This window comes from Staurois parvus, unplaced genomic scaffold (genome assembly GCF_062004578.1).
Source record: "Staurois parvus isolate SC_StPar_1 unplaced genomic scaffold, SC_StPar_1.0 ptg000018l, whole genome shotgun sequence".
NCBI classification, from domain to species: Eukaryota; Metazoa; Chordata; class Amphibia; order Anura; family Ranidae; genus Staurois; species Staurois parvus.
This window is the reverse complement of record NW_028317814.1, coordinates 2,450,107-2,470,324: the sequence shown is the minus strand read 5'-3', so window position 1 is coordinate 2,470,324 and position 20,218 is coordinate 2,450,107. Positions and strand designations below refer to the sequence as shown.

Below are 20,218 nucleotides of genomic sequence, written 5' to 3'. Positions count from 1 at the left end.
AATTGTCTCATGTTCTCACTGTAACTTGGATAGTGTGTGGCCTCCAAGGGTATTGTTTAAAAATGGAGAGAATGGCAGGAGTATGTTGGCTGTGTGAACTATTCAGCTTCCCGACTTCATTTTCACTGTAAATATTGCAGTTAAACTGCAGACCATTCATGGTCAACTACAGAGTTCCCATTACAGGATAAAGAAAGTTGGCACTCCGAAGTTTTCCAAGTATGCCGATGTCCAGAAAGGCAGGTGTAGGCAGGATGGAGCTCACCCATGCTTCACATTAGACTCAACTGAAAAAGACAAACTGCACAACGATGTTGGCATTTTCCTAAAACTTTACTGTTCCAAGTTCCTATATGTAGTGGATGAACAGGAACCAAGAATATAATGGGTCATGTTATCACTTAAATTGTATTTAGTATTAACTGGGCTTTTTATTTCAGCTATAAGTAATCATAGCTATGGACAGTGTTTTCATTTAAATCCTTTGTTTGTACTAAGCCACTCAGCTTACTACACTGATCCCCTTTGGGGATATTTTCCTTCACTTCCTCTTCCCATTACAATTTGTCACCTGGACAAATGAGGGAAAAGAGTGGACACAGCAATATACAGATGTTCATAATTGGACCTATCAAAAAGAACAAAGTGAGACTAAAGTAGAACTAAACCCTCCAGTTTGGCTTTTCTGTGAAGGAAGGTGCCATTTTGGCCTCTCCAGAAAAGACAGTGTCATCTTAACCTTTATTTAGATCTGCAGTTGTCATGATGCAGCACATCTTTAGCAATGACACCAGCCATTTGAGGCCTTGAACATTTGGTTGAGAGTTGATATAAGTACACTGATAACTGACAGTTCTCACCAGAGACATGCCTTGAATGTAGCATACACTGCCCATGTGCTAGTGGGCAGCATGTAAATTAAAACACTGAAAGAAACAACAATATATCTGATTAATGATTTACTAACTTTAAATGAACATTTAAAACTTCAGCTTTCTTTTGGGAAACAAATGGGGTTTAGTTCCACTCTAAATCTACCCTAACAGGGACAGGACAACATAAATCTTACAGAAGCTGTAACCCTTTTTCACTATATCTAGAAGAAAATGTTGGGCAAGCAGAATGCTGCAGACAAAAGCATGGACTAATTGGTTCCTTGGGTGATTAAGATCTCTAGATGTGCAAAAAAAAAAAGAAGAAAAAAAAGGTCCATCACTTATTTTTGGAAATTTATAAGCCGTTTTTTTTTTTTTTTTTTTAAATTGGCCCATACATAAATAAACAATTAAATATTTATTCAGGGTTTGGATTCTCTGCCATTGCCAGCAAGGGAAGGCTGTGACTGACTTCCCATTACAAAGAAGTTTGAGCTCCTTGCATTTAAAAAAAAAAAAAAATTGTGAAATGTCTCCAAAGGTTTCCCTCCTTGTCTAAGTGCTCTTAAAAAAAATGACAGAATCTGATTGGCTGCTGTGGGCCATACTGCTCTCCATTTCCTCCACTATTACAGAACACCCCTTTCAGCACATAATGTTTATAGTAATTAGTCCAGAAGATATAAATGCTATGCTCATGTTGCCACACCTTTGCCGATCCTATGAATGAACTTCTCTGAAATGTAATAGCAGAAATACATACATTATGCAACACAGTAGTTGGTCATCTACATATCTGGACATGTGTCACGCTGTATTAAAACAACACAAAAAAAAAAAAACAATCACACGGCTTTTGTTTCTCTACATAGAAAACAGCTCATTCGATAAAGTGTAACTAGATACAGTGTTAAAATACAGTATTCTATAGAATCCTGAAGTGCATTGGCCTAACCATCCATATTATAAAGTTTTTAAAAAGCCAACATATGAACATGTTGCTCCCTTGTATGACTGGTGCATTTTTTTTTTTTTAAACAATGGAAACTCATATGTTGTTAACATGTACGACTTATGAAAAATGTCAGCCATTCGAAAAATTTCAGACATACACATTTGCACTAACCCCAGGCACCCATGCTGAACATAACTGTCCCCCACACACACATTGTATCCTCAGTACCTGTAACATAATTCTCACACTTTGTAGGGACAGAGAGCACATATATTGCAATGGATACGTAGCTGCATATTTTATAGCTAGAAGAACCATTACACAACATGATAAAACACCTACTCTGCAAGAGAAAATTTGTTTGCATATGGCCTAATCATTACATTATCTGTTTTCCCTATCACTGGATTGTCAGTTAGAAGGATTATGTGTCAGGTACTTGGGAAAGGAGGACAATCTTGCTAGGGACATTATGAAATTTTAGATTATACCCTTTTTTATCTTAAGTGTGAATGGTGGGGTACATCCGAAACCACTGTAAATAACTGGATCCTTGCTATCACCAACTTTAGTCATCTGTGACCAAATAAAATGGATTAAATGGTGACTTCCTTGGGCTTTATTTTCCATGAGAATGCAAACCAGGATCTATCCACATAGTCCTAGGACAAACTGATTAATTTGAGTGGGCCAACACAATTAAATTGCCTCTAATTATCAGTACTTCCTCACTTAATTCTAATGCCTCTTAACTGGGGGAGGGGGGGGTCTAAGTTTTAAACGTTTAATGCAAAATTTCATCTGATAAATACCTTATGTTTACTCAATTAGCAAACAGGAGGTACTTTCAATACATGCAATAACACCTACAACTGATATCCAAGAATTCTTAATCAAGACATGAGTATTGGCGGTGCTACTGACGGCACAAAAACAAAAAGTTCAGGAGCACACAGCACACTTCAGGGCTTATTTAATAGGCAAATAGCAATATGAAAATCACAGCCCAGAGCAATCACATATCTCCTTTCCCTGTTCTATAGATTGCTCTGACTGATGAAAGGTAACATTTCCGATTGGCTGTTACATTACGCCAGTTACCAGAAGGGACCAGTATGCATAATATATGCAGCCCAGGATGCCCTAATTAGTCTACCATGTGGGTCTCTGCAACCCTGATTTTTTGTCAAAGTTATACAAGAACCCATACTGGGGCATATATACAATGATATTTCGCTGTCAAAAGCCATTTTTGCATATAATTATTTTTTTAAAACAAGTTTAAAAAAAAGGTTTGTTAGAACCCCCAAAAGTAAATGTTTTCCATAAGCCAAGACCATGGAGAATACAATAGTGGTAGTTCCAAATTTTTAGGTCACTCGATAGCGTGGATTGTCAAGCACAAATGTTCAATAAAAATACACTAAAATTGATTTTAGTGCACACAGAATATATTACCCAATTTTTTGGTAAAATATAAAAGAAGAGGCTGTGCCGAGTAAATTGATACTCAACAAATTAAAAGCTATGCATACCCATGATGCTTCAACAAACTTCAGTACCAAACATTTTTCATAGGTAATGCTTTACAAGCTCTTACAGGTCATCAGTTCAGAGTTAGTCATTAATATGACTACATGACAAAAATCAGTGTTTGTGTATGTGGGGATGGGGCTCAAATTTTTGGGGGACTTTATTTATTTTTTTTTTACTTTATTGCTATCACACAGGGAATCCCCCCTATGCGACAGCATGTTTATAGTGTCAGGTTCTTTTCATTATTAAAGTGACATCAGGGGTCTTTACGACCCCTGGTGTCTCCTCTGCACTCCACTGAAGCAAACGAGTTCATTTTTTGGGGGTTCGTGGAAGTGATTCAGTACAGACTGTACAACTGCTGGATCACTTCCATCTGAAAGCTGACAGTCAGCTTGTTAGGTTTACACGCCTTCCCCACTGCTGTAGCAACCGGGAGTGTGTGTAAAACCCCCCACTGCTGCAGACATATGACACACGTCAGTAGCAGTAAAAGAAGGCAACAGCTGACCAATATTATCACTCACATCATCTGTGCTCTTTTCCTTGCCTTATTAAATAAGCCCGATGCATATTTTAAAGCAAAACCACTGGGGTTAAAGCCCAACTCAACATAAGATTTTTCTTACTTTTTTTTTTTTTTTTAACTTCACTGGATAGGAAGTAAAAGATCTCCCAAAATAAGACACAGCCAGCAGTTAGAACCAGCAATTAGGTCCTAATGGTTGAGTTTTGAGCTTTATATGTCCTGGTTCTGGTACACTTCCTTTAGTAACCAAGACAGAAAATGTCCCCCAAGGATCCATAGATAGTACAAGTCTAATCTAAGTTCTACCATTTATCGACTCTAATAAAAAAAGAAAAAAGTTTGGGTTGGGTTGGGTTGTGCTTTAAAAGGCGAAGGCTGTATATCAAAGGGGTTACTTTTTTTGCAAAAGACATGCTTTATAAACAGAAGCTGTACCCAATAATAAAAGATATTTGTTTCATTTAACAAGAAAGTAAATGGAACTCCATAATCAAGAGGAGCACCCTTTTCAGCCTAGGAATATTTGTTCACTTTTAATAATATTAATGGAGTCCCCATAATTTTATAATTTCTAATTATTCAAGCATGTCCAGAAAAAGTAATGGGGTGGGGGAAGAACATCTGCTAAACATAAAATTAAAGAACTTTAGCTGCTGTAAGGTATAGGCACTTGATCAAAGTGGCCATGTGACCTCGTTTCACATCTCCAAAAAAGCTTATAAATGCATGATATCATGAGGTTAGGATCCATACAAACAAGATCGTTATGAAAAAGCTATTAAAATACAGAAAATCATCATAACACATTGCCATAAATGTGAAAAAGTTTTTTTTTTTCTTTTTTTTTTCATAGTTAAAAAAAAAAAAAGTTAAAAATAAAATTAAAAATGGTTCCTTCAAGAAAATGATTTTCTAAATGCTTAAAATGTACTGTAAATATGTGCCTTCTCACATCCGTCCATTTGCTGGTTATAATTATAAATACTAACAGTTTGCACTTAACCTGAAAACTGTAAAAACCCTAAACTATATTGTCCACTACTCAGTATTGTTCATTGAATAAAGTACTAAATTCAGCATATGAAACCTAACAATAAATTTACTACACTAATTATTTAACAGTAATAAACTGACAAGAAATATTTCTTCAGTTCACAGCACACACAAAAAGCTCAATATTATCGCATATTAAAAAAAAAAATCTACAAAGCAGCTTAAAGCAGTTTATAATAACCTCTAAACAGAATCCCTGGTTAACAAAGTGCTTTAACAAGAATTAAACTTCTTCAAAATAACCTAGTAAAAAATAGTGCTAGACTGATTCCAAGCTCACAAGTTTTATGTAGAACATTGCTGTCACGTGAAGCACCAAAATATATATATTTACACACACGCTAATTCTGAGAACCTCAAGTTGAGAATGTATCCCTATATCACTGTGGGATATTCTTTGTCTCTTGCAGAACTCAGAAAATTGACTTTTCTAGATTGGATTGCCGCCCTTTAAGGCTCATTCCATCCAAACTGGTATTTATGATATGGGTAGATGAATCTGGGTTGGATCATCCACTAGCTTCTTATTGCTCTTGAGGACTCCAGTGACATAATCTCCTGTACAGAGGCTTGCTCTGCCTCAACCCACCCCATGTGCAAATTTACCTTAAGAATCTAGAGATTGAAACCACCTTCCTTATTCTCTGTAATGTAAAATGAACAAAGCATAGGAAGGGAGGGTATGACATTATTGGACATGGCTGATGAGTGGAGCTGGGATTTTCAGTGCAGAGGGCTCCCTGGGAGATATAAGGAGCTAGTGGGCAATTATTCCTGCTGGTATCAACCCAAAAATGACTTTTTCTACTTTATGAAAATTGAATTTTCCTTTACAGAACTGTAATCATTCTAGAATAGTTTAATTTTATATTTAAAGCGATGAGCCGGTTTGTGGTACTCTTCAGTGTGGCCAAGCTCACTGCACACATCTACCACTTTCATGCAAAAGTGAGCCAAGCTCCTAAGGTTTACCCAGGTCTAATATCAGATAGCTCAATCATATGGACCGTTTCAGGCAATTATCCATGTTTTCAGAAGGCCACCGGTCCAAGATTAATTACAGTCTTTGAGGGCAAAACACTTTAACAGATATGTCTGGTCAGCTGCCTGTGAAGATGCTCTATAAAGTAAAGTCATGTTTCATTTCCTTTAGAACCCAACTGAATAAGGGCACGCAGACATATTCTTCATTCTCTCACATTAATACTTTTGGACCAAACACCTTGATTGATCCTAGGCACACTGAGGCCTGCTGGGGATCCATGACGCACACGGCTAGCAATCTTGTCCTGTGGTCAACTGAACAAAGCTGATCAAGGTTGAAAAAAAGTCAAAATGCATGTTAAGAAGCAACAAGGAGACTTAGATTGATTTGGTAAATCCAGAACAAGCTAAAAGTAAAAACTTTACCTAATCATCCATGGTGCCCTTTGAGAGTAGAGATCAGTCTATCACTGATAAAAGATACAGGTTTACCTATCTTCTTATTTATATATCAAATACTAAAAACACAGGGTGCAGTACTTTGTCGGATTACTTGATACAGTTGATTTCGCAGTGGGTTGGTAAAGCAATGAATTGAAAGGCTTGTCACCATTTTAGTCTTTTGGTCTTGCAGTAAGGACATTCTGGTTTGCTGGATGCACACTGTTCACATAATATATAATGCTGGCAGGACTGCAGGACTATACTTCTGTCATTTTCATGGCAAACCACACATTTCTTGGAATGTAGTTGGAATATCAACTGTGAGCACAGACACACAAAAAAAAAACAATAATAATTAAAACATAGAAAAGACAGCACATTGCATTGAAGGGAAGAATAGACTTAGCTTGGACAGATGTATCTTTAGAATGTTTATAAACCTCCACATCACATTTCAATATTTATATTTCATAAATTTAAATTATAGTGGAATGATATTGGTTTGAATTCTGTTTTATTTTTCTAAAATATTGTAATTTTTAAACTAATGTTTAGGTCTTTATCCACTTGAGCTCCTGAAGGTTTTATCCCCTTCGTGACCAGACCAGTTTTTGCTATTCAGCACTGAGCTACTTTAACTGGCAATTGAACAGTCATGCAACACTATACCCTAATGAAATTTATATAATTTTTTTTTCACACAAACAGCTTTCTTTTGGGGGTATTTGATCACCACTGGGTTTTTATTTATTTATTTTTTATTATATAAATATAAAGCACCTGGACCAGATGGCATACACCCACAGGTCCTTAAAGAATTGAGCTCTGTCATTTCAAAGCCACGGTTTCTAATTTTTAGGGACTCTTTAATGACTGGCATAGTACCACTGGATTGGCACAAAGCCAATGTGGTGACTATATTTAAAAAGAGATCAATATCTTTACCAAGTAACTATAGACCTGTTAGTTTAACTTCTATAGGTCTATAGTCCTTTTATCATGCAGCGGTAAATAACTGCTGCTCAGTTCTTCGGCATTCTCAGAGGAGAGAGTTCTCCTCTGAATGCCTTTTTATGAAGCGGTGTAAATCACTACTCTGAATGAAGGGAGAAACGATCTACAAAAGCTCTGAACGCTGGAAAACGGCTGCTTTTACTGCAATCTCACGAGATTACAGTAAGAGATCAGTCAAACACCATTTACTAAGCAGCGGTAAATTACCGCTGCTTCGTTTGCGGTTCCTCCGATTCTCCAGCTCTGGGCTGGAGAATCTGGAGGGAGAACACAGATCGCCAGTGAAGGGCTGACATCACTCTTTAATATACTGGCCATCTGTGTGCTGAGATGATCAGCGGAGAACATGTTCTCCACTGATCATCTCTGTTTCCTAAACCACTAATAATCGGAGATCAGCAACAATCCTCAGGATCGCCGCTGATCTCGGTTTCATAAAAAGATACCATAGTTGGGAAGATACTGGAGAGTTAAATAAAATATCACATAGATAAGTTCTTGCTGGAAAAAAAATATCTTAAGCAACAGACAGCATGGATTCATGAAAGACAGAAGTTGTCAAACAAATCCGATTTCTTTTTATGAGTTGAGCAAAACCTTGGACAGAGGGGTGGCGGTGGACGTGGTTTACTTGGATTTTGCAAAAGCATTTGACACAGTTCCCCACATATGACTAATGTGTAAGGTAAAGTCTACAGGTTTGGAAAAATCCGTATGTAAATTGATATTAAACTGGCTAAAAGATTGTATTCAGAGTGTAGCAGTTAATGATTCATACTCTGAATCGTCTAGGGTTGTCAGTGGTGTACCCCAAGGTTCAGTGTTACTTTTTAATATATTTATAAACAATATAGGGTCTGGGATTAAAAATCCCATTTCAGTCTTTGCAGATGACACCAAGCTGTGCAGTGGAATAATGTCCTTACAGGATGTCTTCAACTTACAGGCCAACCTCAATGCACTGTGTAATTGGGCAACTATGTGGCAAATGAGGTTTAATGTGATAAATGTAAGGTTTTGCACTTGGGGGCTAAGAATAAGCATGCATCATACATACTGGGGGGGGGGTACAACTGGGAGAATCAATGGTGGAGAAGGATCTGGGGGTTCTGGTAGATCATAAGCTTAATAATGGCATGCAATGCCAAGCTGCGGTTTCTAAAGTGAGCAAAAATCTCTCTTGTATTAGAAGTTGTATAGACTCCAGAGAGAGATATCATGTTAGCCCTGTACAAATCATTAGTAAGACCTCATCTGGAATATGCAGTTCAGTTTTGGGCATCAATTCACAAAAAACATTGGGGAACTGGAGAAAGTGCACAGAAGGGCAACCAAACCATAACAGCTTTGTTGACATTGTGATCATGTAATTGCATAGTGATCACATGATCCCCCAGCCACTAAAAGCCGCCAACTAGGATACACAGTCACGGGAGCAGCATGCCACATGCAGGGGCGTATTTACCACAAGGCAAACAAGGCATTTGCCTAGAGGGGCATTTTTCAGGGGGGCAGCGGCATTTTTCAGGGAAGCAGCAAGGGGCGGAAGAAAGGACACACAGCATGGGAACCAGGTGGGATCTGAGAGAGGCTGTGGACTGCTTGATGGTGTATGCAGAGCCCAACTCTTGTTCCTGGTTCCTGGTGATGTCCGGAGCTGTGAAGGTGAGTGTCTTCTCTCTCGCAGGGGTTGCAGTGGAAGGCTCTCTCGGGTGGGGGTGGGGCTGGGGTGTTGTTGGTCAATGTCAGGCTCTCTTTGTGGGGGAGAGTGGTGTTGGTCTGTGTCAGGGTGTCTCCGTGGAGGGGGGGGGGCTGATTTTTGTGTTGCCTAGGGCAGCATGAAACCTAAATACACCACTGGCCACATGCCCCAAGGGGCACACCAGTGCACATGTGCTAAGGTGCACAGGTACATCACTTAGCCTGTAGCTGCCGCCCACCCACAGTATATGTACTGCAGGCAGTCAACAACTGGTTATTTACTGCACAGATGATGGGCAAGAAGCCTGAAACAGCTGTATGCAATCTGAAATAACTGCCTTGTATCTATACTATATATACTAGCGGTTCTGGGTGTGTAGCTGGCCTCTGGGTGAAAATGAATGATTTGAATGACTCTGCCCACTATCCCAAAATGGGGAATAATCCTTTTAATTTTTGGGATATGTGATGGAATGAGATGCATTGATACATTCTGTTCTAAAAAGACTCTAGTGCGGTTTACTATTTACATAAATTATTTAATCCACAAAATAAAGCGGCAGTAAACCCTACTGAAAAAAAAAAAAAAAATGTTAAATGGGCCTCCTGCAGGTTAATGTCATAATGTGCTAGTGTGAACCACATACTAGCACATTATGATGGACTTCGCTTTCAAAGCCCTACAGTGGCATGCTGTCATTGCTCCTGGCATTCCCATCTTCGTCCAATCTTTTGTCAGGGTTCACGTTCTCCAGCCATTTGAGTGGCCTAGCTGTGAGAACATCACCACTGTGGCATGGCACTCTTTTCAGTCACAGCACATTCAGTGTTCCAAGAATGGAGAGTACTGTGCTTGTGCTAGATGTACATCACCATATGGAGACAATGCTCATATCTACTTAACAGCGCAAGTTAAGGTCATTTACAAGACACCTACAGGCAAGACTTTTTTTAAGCTTACCTATGGGGCAATGTTTAATACACAGTTAAAATATGTGTAATAGTGGAGTCACAAATCATTGCAGGGATTCTAAAGGATAGCATGAAAAAAGTTCTTTGATTTCACACTGATGAGTTAAAAGTTAGGGAAAGTTAAGTACACACCAATAAACTTGTTTATTTTCATTTATTTTCAGTGTTTAAAGCCCTGGGCTATAGTCTAGTACACTAGCCTGCCAGCACCAAAGCAAAATATATCAGAATTTAGTTGACGTCTTACCCCATCAATTGTTTCTAGGTCAGAACACAGCTGACTTTTCAGAGAATGTAACTTTGGTAAAGGAAGCTTTTCCATATCACTGTATTTCCTCAATGCAGAAAACTGTGGGGATACACGGATGACATCAAATTCTTCTTGTAGCTTTTTCAGTTTTCCTTCCACCTCCTCTTTCTGTAATAATGCTAGCTGTCTGTCTGCATCAGCTGCCTTAGCACGCTCCTTTGCTTCTTGGGCTTCTTTCTGCCAGGCATCACATGCCTTTGGAATACAACAGAAGAATTACAATCACTTTACATCTATATACTATACTTCTTTACATACGTAATACAATTTTAATTAAAATGACACATATAGGTTTGTATTAGACGTTTAAAAGTCCCTATAACTTGCAGGGAGTCATATAGAGTGCTTTCTGATCTCTCATTTATTCGTACAATGAAAAAAAAGTGTATCTAAACCCAACAGTAAAAATGACATATATTATAGCTCACCAGATCAGTGTGGTGGCTGCATTAGTTTTTGTTTTACAGGCTTTTTTCCTTTACTGGTGGTTTCTGTAAGTAACACTTTCTGTCGTAGAGTAACCATCCCTTCTTACTGTACTCTATCTATGGAGAAGCAACCTTTTACCTCTAGACAGACAAACTACAAAACACCTCCCGTAACATCTTTATAGCATTACATTTGCAATGTAAAAATAAGCTACCATTAAAGGAGAAGTACAGCCAAAACTCTTTTGGCTGTACTTCTCCTTTGGATCTCAGGAGTGCACTTCGTTCTGCATTCCCGTGACCCGTTTTCAGCTGACAGTGGGCTGAAACCCGCTGTCAGCTGATGTCATTCAGTTGGTCCAGGCTGGGGAAAGAGTTTGATTTTAAAGTCGGGATCCACCCCAGAGTCTGGAGCAGCACCTGGCTCAGCCTCTCAGTGGTCCGATGAGAACCTGAGCCAGCTGCTCCGGCTCCCTCCCCCTCCACAGCCCAGTGCTCCAGGCATGTGATCATGTCATGTGATCGATGAGTTCTCACCCTTAGACTCATCAGGGACAGATTCAGCATTGGAGCGATACTGTATCCACCTAGGTAAGTATAATTTGTAAAAACAAAAAAATACACTTTTCTTTTAATGCTTTGTACCTGCTGCTGCTTTCACCTAAACAGTTAGCTTTATTACGCCTGCATACTACAGTAAGTGTTGAATATCTGCTGCTGAGACTTACAGTGTATTTAGTGAGAAAAAATACAAGATGTTTTGTGAATGGAGATCGAGGGTCAGGGTGAGTGACCCTGTATGAGAACAGACCTTCACCCAGAATTTTAGCCCCAGATGTTCGTTGCTTACTGTAGTCCAAATAATAATGATACTGACAGTTTTAGCAAACAAAGCAGCAGCCACACACAGCACACATCAATAATGGCAACATCTTCTTAAATTGTATATGTCCAAAAATAGTTGGCTTCCCAGACTTGAGCTCTAAATTTGCCATCAGAGCAACAGTATCAATTACGCTGCAACAGATGTGCAACTTCCCAATTTTTGATACAGGACTACAAAATCCCATAAAGGACAAACTAAATGTTTGCTAAAGTCTGGCCCTTTACCACTTGCTGTCTGGGCAATTTTTAAAATGGTTCACATATAGTGCATATAAAAAATTGGCATTATTTGGAAAATTACCTAGAACCCCCCCAAATTATATACTGTATCTATCTTATATATTTTCTGAAAACCGAGGTACTGGAGAATAAATGATAGCATATTTATGTCACACAATATTTGTACAGTTGTTTATGAAATGCAAATTTTTAGTACAATAAAAGTGATAAGGTCACTTTTCAGATCAATTTATAGCATTAGGACTTCCATACACTGGGGTGCCATGAAGTGGCCTCTACAGCTTACGCATACATTTGCAAACGTGTGCAAACTAAACCCCTTGTTTTAACATGAAATGCCAGACAGTGGTGATTCGGTTTGTTGCAGGCTGGCTGGTAAGTGAGCTGGGAATTTTTGTTTGTTGTTTTCCATGGTGCTTCTTGCTGCAAAGGCCAGTTATAGCTTTGGGTGGTTGCCATTTGTTTGTACATTTGGTGAATTGGTGAGTGGATGCATTGAATGCCCTCACTGCCAATGTGCTATTGCTAGGTTTCCAGTGTGTCCCTAGACTTTTAAGGAGGGGTGGGTTCCCTCCAGGATAGATTTGTCCTCAAATCAACCATTATATATATGTGCTCCAACTTTGGAGGCTCTTAAAATTTATAGAGCTCAAACTGCAGTACACTGGGGTGTTGTGATGTGGCCTCTGCAGCTTATGCATATATTTGCAAATGTGTGCAAACTAAACTCATTTGTTTGTACTAAAAGTGATCAGGTAGCTGTAGAGCTGTTCTGATCATTTATTCAACAGCCAATTGCCAGCTATAAAAACTGATACCAAATGATATGATCTTGTTATAACCACTTGTATGCATGCAGTGGGCAGCAAATAGGTAAAGAGGGAGTCAGACAAGTTTAATGCTATAACATGTGCCAAACCTTCAGATCATATCTATTTCAAGCTTTCTAATGTAAATGATATGCACAATAATCTCAAGAACGAGTTCTAGTGAGAATGTAAACTGCTTCATCTGGTTGATTCCCAGGGCTATCAGATGCAATGTAAAAACATATGCTCAATACTTAGACAAATGCAGAAAAGACCCCTATCAAAAGAAAAAAAAAAATTGGAAAAAAAAAAATGAGATGTACATTTAAAGTAAACCCATTGCGGTAGTCATGTTGCCTTAAAAAAAAAGAAAAGTTAACTCCCTGGTTGTCATGCTAATCCTATGACTTCACTTTGAAGACAAACGCTGAACCAGATAAAGCAATCATGAAGAGACATTTGACACTGGCTGCATGCTTAATTACAGGCCAGTGACACACAAAGTAGCGACGTTTCAGGATGAGCACAACAGCCAGGAAACTAGTAGAAGTTATCAATAGAAACATCCATATTTCTACGACAAGTTCACTTTGATCAGCAACAACTGGCTGATAACCAGGCAGCCTGATAACCCCATTCTTCTGTAACGGGGTACAATGATCGCTTCATGGATAAACAAAGGGTGATATCAAACACCAATAACTGCAGGGAGATTATCCAGCGTCAAATTAGACCACAAAATGCCTTACCTGTTTTACTTGCTGCCAGGAATCTTCCCATCTTTTTATTTTTCGCTTGGCATCATCGAGCTCTCTCCTAATGCGTGACAGTTCATTACCATTTGAGTTTGTACTGGTGGAACTGGTAGGACCACTACTGAACACCGGGGATGGACTGGGAGAGAAACTACCACTAACAAAGTCCCAGATACTGCCTGTGACCCCATTCAAACCTGTCAAATAAAAATAAATAAATAAAGCATTTGGGATGTAAGATTACAACCTTAAAAAAAAAGTCAAGAGTAAGGTTATGCAAGAATATGGAACTTGCGTTTTAAATGACTGCAATTGTTTAGGCTTGACTATAAAAGATATACAGTGCCTTGAAAAAGTATTCATACCCCTTGAAATTTTCCACATTTTGTCATGTTACAACCAAAAACATAAATTTATTTTATTGGGATTTTATGTGATAGACCAACACAAAAGTGGAAGGAAGGAAAGTGGAAGGAAAATGATAATTGGTTTTCAAAATTTTTTACACATAAATGTCTGAAAAGTGTGGCGTGCATTTGTATTTAGCCCCTTTACTCTGATACCCCTAACTAAAATCTAGTGGATCCAATTGCCTTTACAAGTCACCAAATTATTAAATAGAGTCCACCTGTGTGTAGTTTAATCTTAGTATAAATACAACTGTTCTGTGAAGCTCTCAGAGGTTTGTTAGAGAACATTAGTGAATAAACAGCATCATGAAGGCCAAGGAACACACCAGATAGGTCAGGGAAAAAAGTTGTGGAGAAGTTTAAAGCAGGGTTAGGTTATAAAAAAATATCCCAAGCTTTGAACATCTCACGGAGCACTGTTCAATCCATCATCCGAAAATGGAAAGAGTATGGCATAACTGCAAACCTACCAAGACATAGTCATCCACCTATACTGACAGGCCGGACAAGGAGAGCATTAATCAGAGAAGCAACCAAGAGGCCCGTGGTAACTGTGGAAGAGCTGCAGAGATCCACAGCACAGGTGGGAGAATCTGTCCATTGTTTAAAGAAAGCCAAAATAAGTTAAGTTTGCAGTTTGTGAGAAGCCATGTGGGGGGCACGGCAAACATGTGGAAGAAGGTAATCTGGTCAGATGAGACCAAAATTGAATTTTTTGGCCTAAAAGCACATTTCTATGTGTGGTGAAAAATTAACACTGCACATAACCCTAAACACACCATCCCCACCTTGAAACATGGTGGTGGCAGCATCATGTTGTGGGGATGCTTTTCTGCAGCAGAGACAGGGAAGCTGGACAGAGTTGATGGTAAGATGGATGGAGTCAAATACAGGGGAATCTTAGAAGAAAACCTGTTAGAGTCTGCAAAAGACTTGAAACTTGGGTGGAGGTTCACCTTCCAGCAGGACAACAACCCTAAACATACAGCCAGAGCTACAATGGAATGGTTTAGATCAAAGCATATTCATGTGTTAGAACAGCCCAGTCAAAGACCAGACCTAAATCCAATTGAGAATCTGTGAAAAGACTTGAAAATTGCTGTTCACAGACACTCTCCATCCAATCTGACAGAGCTTGCACTATTTTGCAAAGAAGAATGGGCAAAAATTTCACTCTCTAGATGTCCAAAGCTGGTAGAGACATCCCAAAAAAGACTTGCAGCTGTAAGTGCAGCCAAAGGTGGTTCTAAAAAGTATTGTCTCAGGGGGGCTGAATACAAATGCACGTCAAACTTTTCACATATTTATTTGTAAAAAAAACTTTGAAAACCATTTATCGTTTTCCTTCCACTTCACAATTATGTGCCACTTTGTGTTGGTTTATCACATAAAGTTCCAATAAAATACATTTACGTTTTTGGTTGTAACATGACAAAATGTGGAAAATTTTCTAGGGTTATGAATACTTTTTCAAGGCACTGTAGATATGCTATTGTCTTTGTGTGTTAACAGGCACTGCTACTGGTAAATCAAACCTCTAGTTTTGAAATGGGTGAGGGGGGGGAATACAACACAAAAATGCAATGCACTATTTTAGAGAAAATGGTATATTTCGGAAGGGTAATAATAAGGGCTTGCTTGTATATTTCAAAATACATAAAATGGTTACATGTGTTTCTAAGGATAGAGGGTATTTTTTGTATTAAATACACGTTTAGCGAGTTTAAAAGTAGAACTGAAAGCAAAACTTTTTATTTTCCATTTTGGATAAAGGGAGGGTTATAACCTCAGCTGCTTTTTGGCCTAGTCGGGAGATTTCCCCCACTTCCTGTCCCATAGTTACAACAGGAATTGAGAGGAAACTTAGGACGTCCAGATTGTCTCCATGGGAACATTTGCCCTCTATTACTGTTCTGTTGACCACTCAAAATGTGAGATCTTCTTCCACTTCCAGTGATAATGGTCACCAAAACAAAAAATGAATCTCCCTAATGGGGGGGGGGGGCGGTGCACAGACAGCAATAAAAACTGACAGGCGTTCTAATCCCTCTCCAGTCATCTAAAACTGAAAAAAACAAATTGCCTTCAGTTAATGCATTTTACAAGCTGTTCCAATGACCATGTTTTTTCAAAATGTAGCACAGATAATGGCATGCAGAGGTTTTAAACACATCTAAGGAAAATTAAATAGATGAACAGACCATCATTGTTTAGAATGGCTGAGATCTCATCACACATTTAACTACACTAAAAGTGCATGAGGTTTAATGGGATTGTCATCATTAGTGGCATCATGCACACTTGAGCTAAAATGTGCCTGTTTTATAAACATTGGGCATTTTTTCTATTGCCTCTAAAAGCCCCTCCATGTTAGCCTATGTTTCCATGCAACCATAACGGTTTACAGGAATTTAGAAGCAGGAGCATTTAGAGACAGGAATAAAAAAAAAAAAAAAAAAAAAAAAAAATCACTTGTGCCTTTAAGAGGAGCATTTTGGCTTAAAAAAAAAAAAAAACCCATGAAAAACGCACCTAAACATGTTTAGTGCTAGAGCGTTTATTCATCCAATAGCTAGAATAAATTAATATTCTGGCCAATGAAATTAATACCCTAGCGTTTCGCGCCCCTAAATGTGTTTGCAAAAGTCAGCTTAGGTTTTTTTTAAAGCTGGTTTTCTCCTGTTAAGAGAAAAGTGTTTAGAAGAGCCCCAGTGTGCATGGTGGGGCATTAGACATTGCATTATATCATGTCCCAAAGTATTCCACACTACCTCAATCCTTACCTAAAGAATTGTGCGAGGAGGATGAAGTGCCTAAGGTGCTGTGCTCTGATTTCAGCGTCTGTGCCTGCTGCTGGCGTGGTGCCATGCTGGAGGCCAGATAAGACTGTGACAGTGACTGGGAGAGAGAACTTAAAGGGGACGTTGAGAGAGAAGAGGATGAATGCAGAGAGGAGGAACGAGCAAGAGAGCCTGGAATATTTACTGGAGCTGAACTTCCCAACAACCTCTGACCTAGAGGAGAAGAGAAAGCAAAGTATTAGTATTTCAGCACAGTTACCATTTCCTATTTACAGAAACATAATAGTAAATGCTCTGGCTAATTCTTCACATCAAATTCAAATGTGCCCTAAAAAATAAGAACTGCAATTTGAAAAAAAATGGTCACTGTAGGATCTTAGTACAAACACACTCATACAAGCATCATACAAAGGTTTTAAAGCAACCACCAGTATTCAGAGGAATATAGTCAGGATCCAAAATATGTGCACAACACAGTAGGATTCTAAAAATTAGAGATCTCTGAAAAAATATTTCCCAAGTATTGCCCTAACATCCAACCAAACTCCAATTGCATTTTTTTTGGAACTTAGAAGAAGAAAAAAGAAAAACTACATTATGATCGGAAAGGACAGACAATTTTGATAAATGCACTCAACCTGCATTTATCTAAAATGTCAGCCCACACAAAACCCAGGTGTGGATTGAGTCTGGTAGGCCAAGAACCCCACCATTTTGTATTTCTCTTAGGATACTAAAGACAAGTCCTTTAAATACAGCTCTTTGCTCAGAGATTGGTATTCCTTCCCCTCCTGTTGCATTCTCTGTGATATATGACAAATTCAAAATCAAGCGTCCAGAATGCCCCCCTCCCCTTCATGACTGCTAAGGCAGATGTGCGAAACTGGAAAACTCAAAGTCTTATGAAAAATATCCACAAGAGAAGCAATTTTGCAGTTTAAAGCCATACTCAAAAAATGTCACCGACAGTAATGAAAAGAAAATTAAAAAGCAGCTCTTGCTGCAGTGCTCACCTCCACTTCAGGCTGACCCTTTCACCCTGTCACTACATGTGCTCAGCCTTCAGGATTGAATGTTGCCAAGCATCATTTAACCCGGAAAACAGAGGACATATTGTGAGGGCAGTAAAGGGACCCCAAATGCCCAACCTGAAAATATCTGGAAAAGGTAAGTATTAAAAATATAAAATACACATTAGGGGGACGGGAGCCCTAAGCTAGGCTTTAAAAATCCAGCAGCCACCAATGTCTTATTAGCTAATATGGACTGACCCTATAAATGCGCACCTTTCTCTCTCGCTCCCTAGTCTATAAATCTACAACAAAATGGCACAAATGTGAAATAAAGAAACATGAAATATGTAGTAGCTTATCACATTCCATTTGAACGGAATAGAAAAATATCTAGTTAGTTCAATGAAAAACTTTAGTGTGACACCTTATGTAAACAGACTGTTGCCTGTGGAAAAACTTTTGTTAACTAAAAACGAAATTTTACACTTTCCCAGTGTAAGCTAGCAAACACTATATTACCCACTGGATAGAAAAGACAATTAAAAAACCTGTGGGTAGAAAAGAGGGAATACATACATTTTACTAAGTGTGTATGTATGAACAAACTTCTTACACTAGGGGTGTCCAACCTGCAGCCCAAGAAGACTAGGAATGCAACACGACACAAAATCATAAACTTATAAATTAAATTTTTTTTTTTTTAATACTTTGTAAAAATGTGTTTTCACTTAGCAAATACAAGTGGGACAAATAAAATTTGACAGGGTCTCCTTACTGGACTTTTATAAGTTTTATCTTCCCAAAGAAAAATATCCCACTATTCACAATCACGCCTTATTCATGTCATCAGTTTCGGAAGCATCTACTGTATATTTGCGAGCAACTATTTTTAAGGATGAAGCACACAAAGAGAAAAATTAGAACCAAAAATATCTGATGAGCACCTTGAGAATTCATTGAGAATTGCTACTACATCGATCAAACTAGATATTGATGTGTTAGTTTATTAAAAACTGGGTCAAATATCCCACTAGTTTTGTGTTGCCCTCTTTTCCTTTTATAATAAAAAAGATTACAAAAAAAATTAAGTTTTATTACGCAGATGGGTACATTATCTAGATCAGTAAATCAATAACTTATTATCCTTATTGTTAGTGTATTTTGTGTGTGGCCCAAGACACTTCCTCTTCTTCCAATGTGGCCCAGGAAAATCAAAATTGGACACCCCTGACTTAACCACTTGCCCTCCAGAAACTTTACCCCCCTTCCTGACCAAGACATTTTTTTTGCGATACAGCGCTGCGTTACTTTAGCTGACAACTACGCGGTCATGCAACATAAATGACATTTATGTAAGGTTTTTCCCACAAATAGAGCTTTCTTTCAGTGGCATTTGTGTTTTTTTACTGTTTGAGCTATAAATAAAAAAACTGACAATTTGGGGAGGGGGGGAAGGGGAACACATATTTGACATTTTGCTATAAAACATATCCACTAAAAAATAAAATTTCTTCATAAATTTAGATCAAAATGCATTCTGCTACATGTCTTTGCTAACAGTAACACCAATAAGTGTATATTAATTGGTTTACGTGACAGTTAGAGAGTCTACAAATTGCAGTACATATACGATCAGCAACTTATAGCGGAACTGCGGCGGGCATTCTTACAATGGGTGGGAACTGACTAACTGCCATTGACATCCCCAGTGACACTAATACAGTGATCAGTGCTAATAAAATGCACTGACACTGTACTAATGACACTGGGCAGGAAGGGGATAACATGTGGGGCGATCAAAGGGCTAACAGTGAGCTGTGTGTGTGTTTTACATTGTGTGCGGTTGTACTTGGGAGACATGCTGTGCAGAGAGATACAAAGCAGCATGTCCATGCTGACAGAAGAGAGACCTGTGTTGTTTACACACAGGTCTCTTCTGTCAGATTTGTGATGATCACCGAGTCCCGCCTGGGACCCGGTGATTGACATCCCCAACAGCCAATGGCGTCGTGCACGCCACCTACCCGCAAATGAAAATCACAATATTTTATTTATATATATATATATATATATATATATATATATATATATATATATATATACACACACACACATATACATATATATACACACATACATATATACATACACACACACATATATATACACACGTGATTTTGCGCAGCCATGCCACCCTGTAGCAGTACATCTGCTAAAGGGTGGCAGGCAAGCGGTTAAATAATAGCTTAAAGCAATTCCAAGTTTCTTTTTTTTTTTTTGTAAAATAACAAACATGTCTATACTTGCCTACTGTGTGCAGTGGTTTTGCACAGAGCAGCCCTGATCCTCCTCTCCTCGGGTCCCTTGCCAGCTCTCCTGGCTCCTCCTTTCCATCAGGTGCCCTCACAGCAAGCAGCTTGCTATGGGTGAATCCGCTGCTCCATTCACACAGGGAGCCGCAGCTTGGCCCCACCCCCTCTCTCTCCTCATTGGCTGACTGGCTA

At 38.7% G+C, this 20,218-nt stretch overlaps 1 protein-coding gene across 1 annotated transcript in view; it reads right to left on the bottom strand.

Annotated features, from left to right (window-relative positions):
• Positions 1–4,799: 4,799 nt before the first annotated feature.
• The window catches only part of UNKL (unk like zinc finger), a 107,809-nt gene continuing 92,390 nt past the window's right edge, over positions 4,800–20,218 (bottom strand). The window contains exons 12-15 of the mRNA XM_089682082.1: positions 16,684–16,914; positions 13,485–13,687; positions 10,311–10,568; positions 4,800–6,694 (exon numbers count right to left, since the gene is read on the bottom strand). Of these exons, the coding sequence (XP_089538208.1) occupies positions 6,539–6,694; positions 10,311–10,568; positions 13,485–13,687; positions 16,684–16,914 (848 nt within the window). The 3' untranslated portion in view covers positions 4,800–6,538. The remainder of the gene's footprint in view (positions 6,695–10,310; positions 10,569–13,484; positions 13,688–16,683; positions 16,915–20,218) is intronic.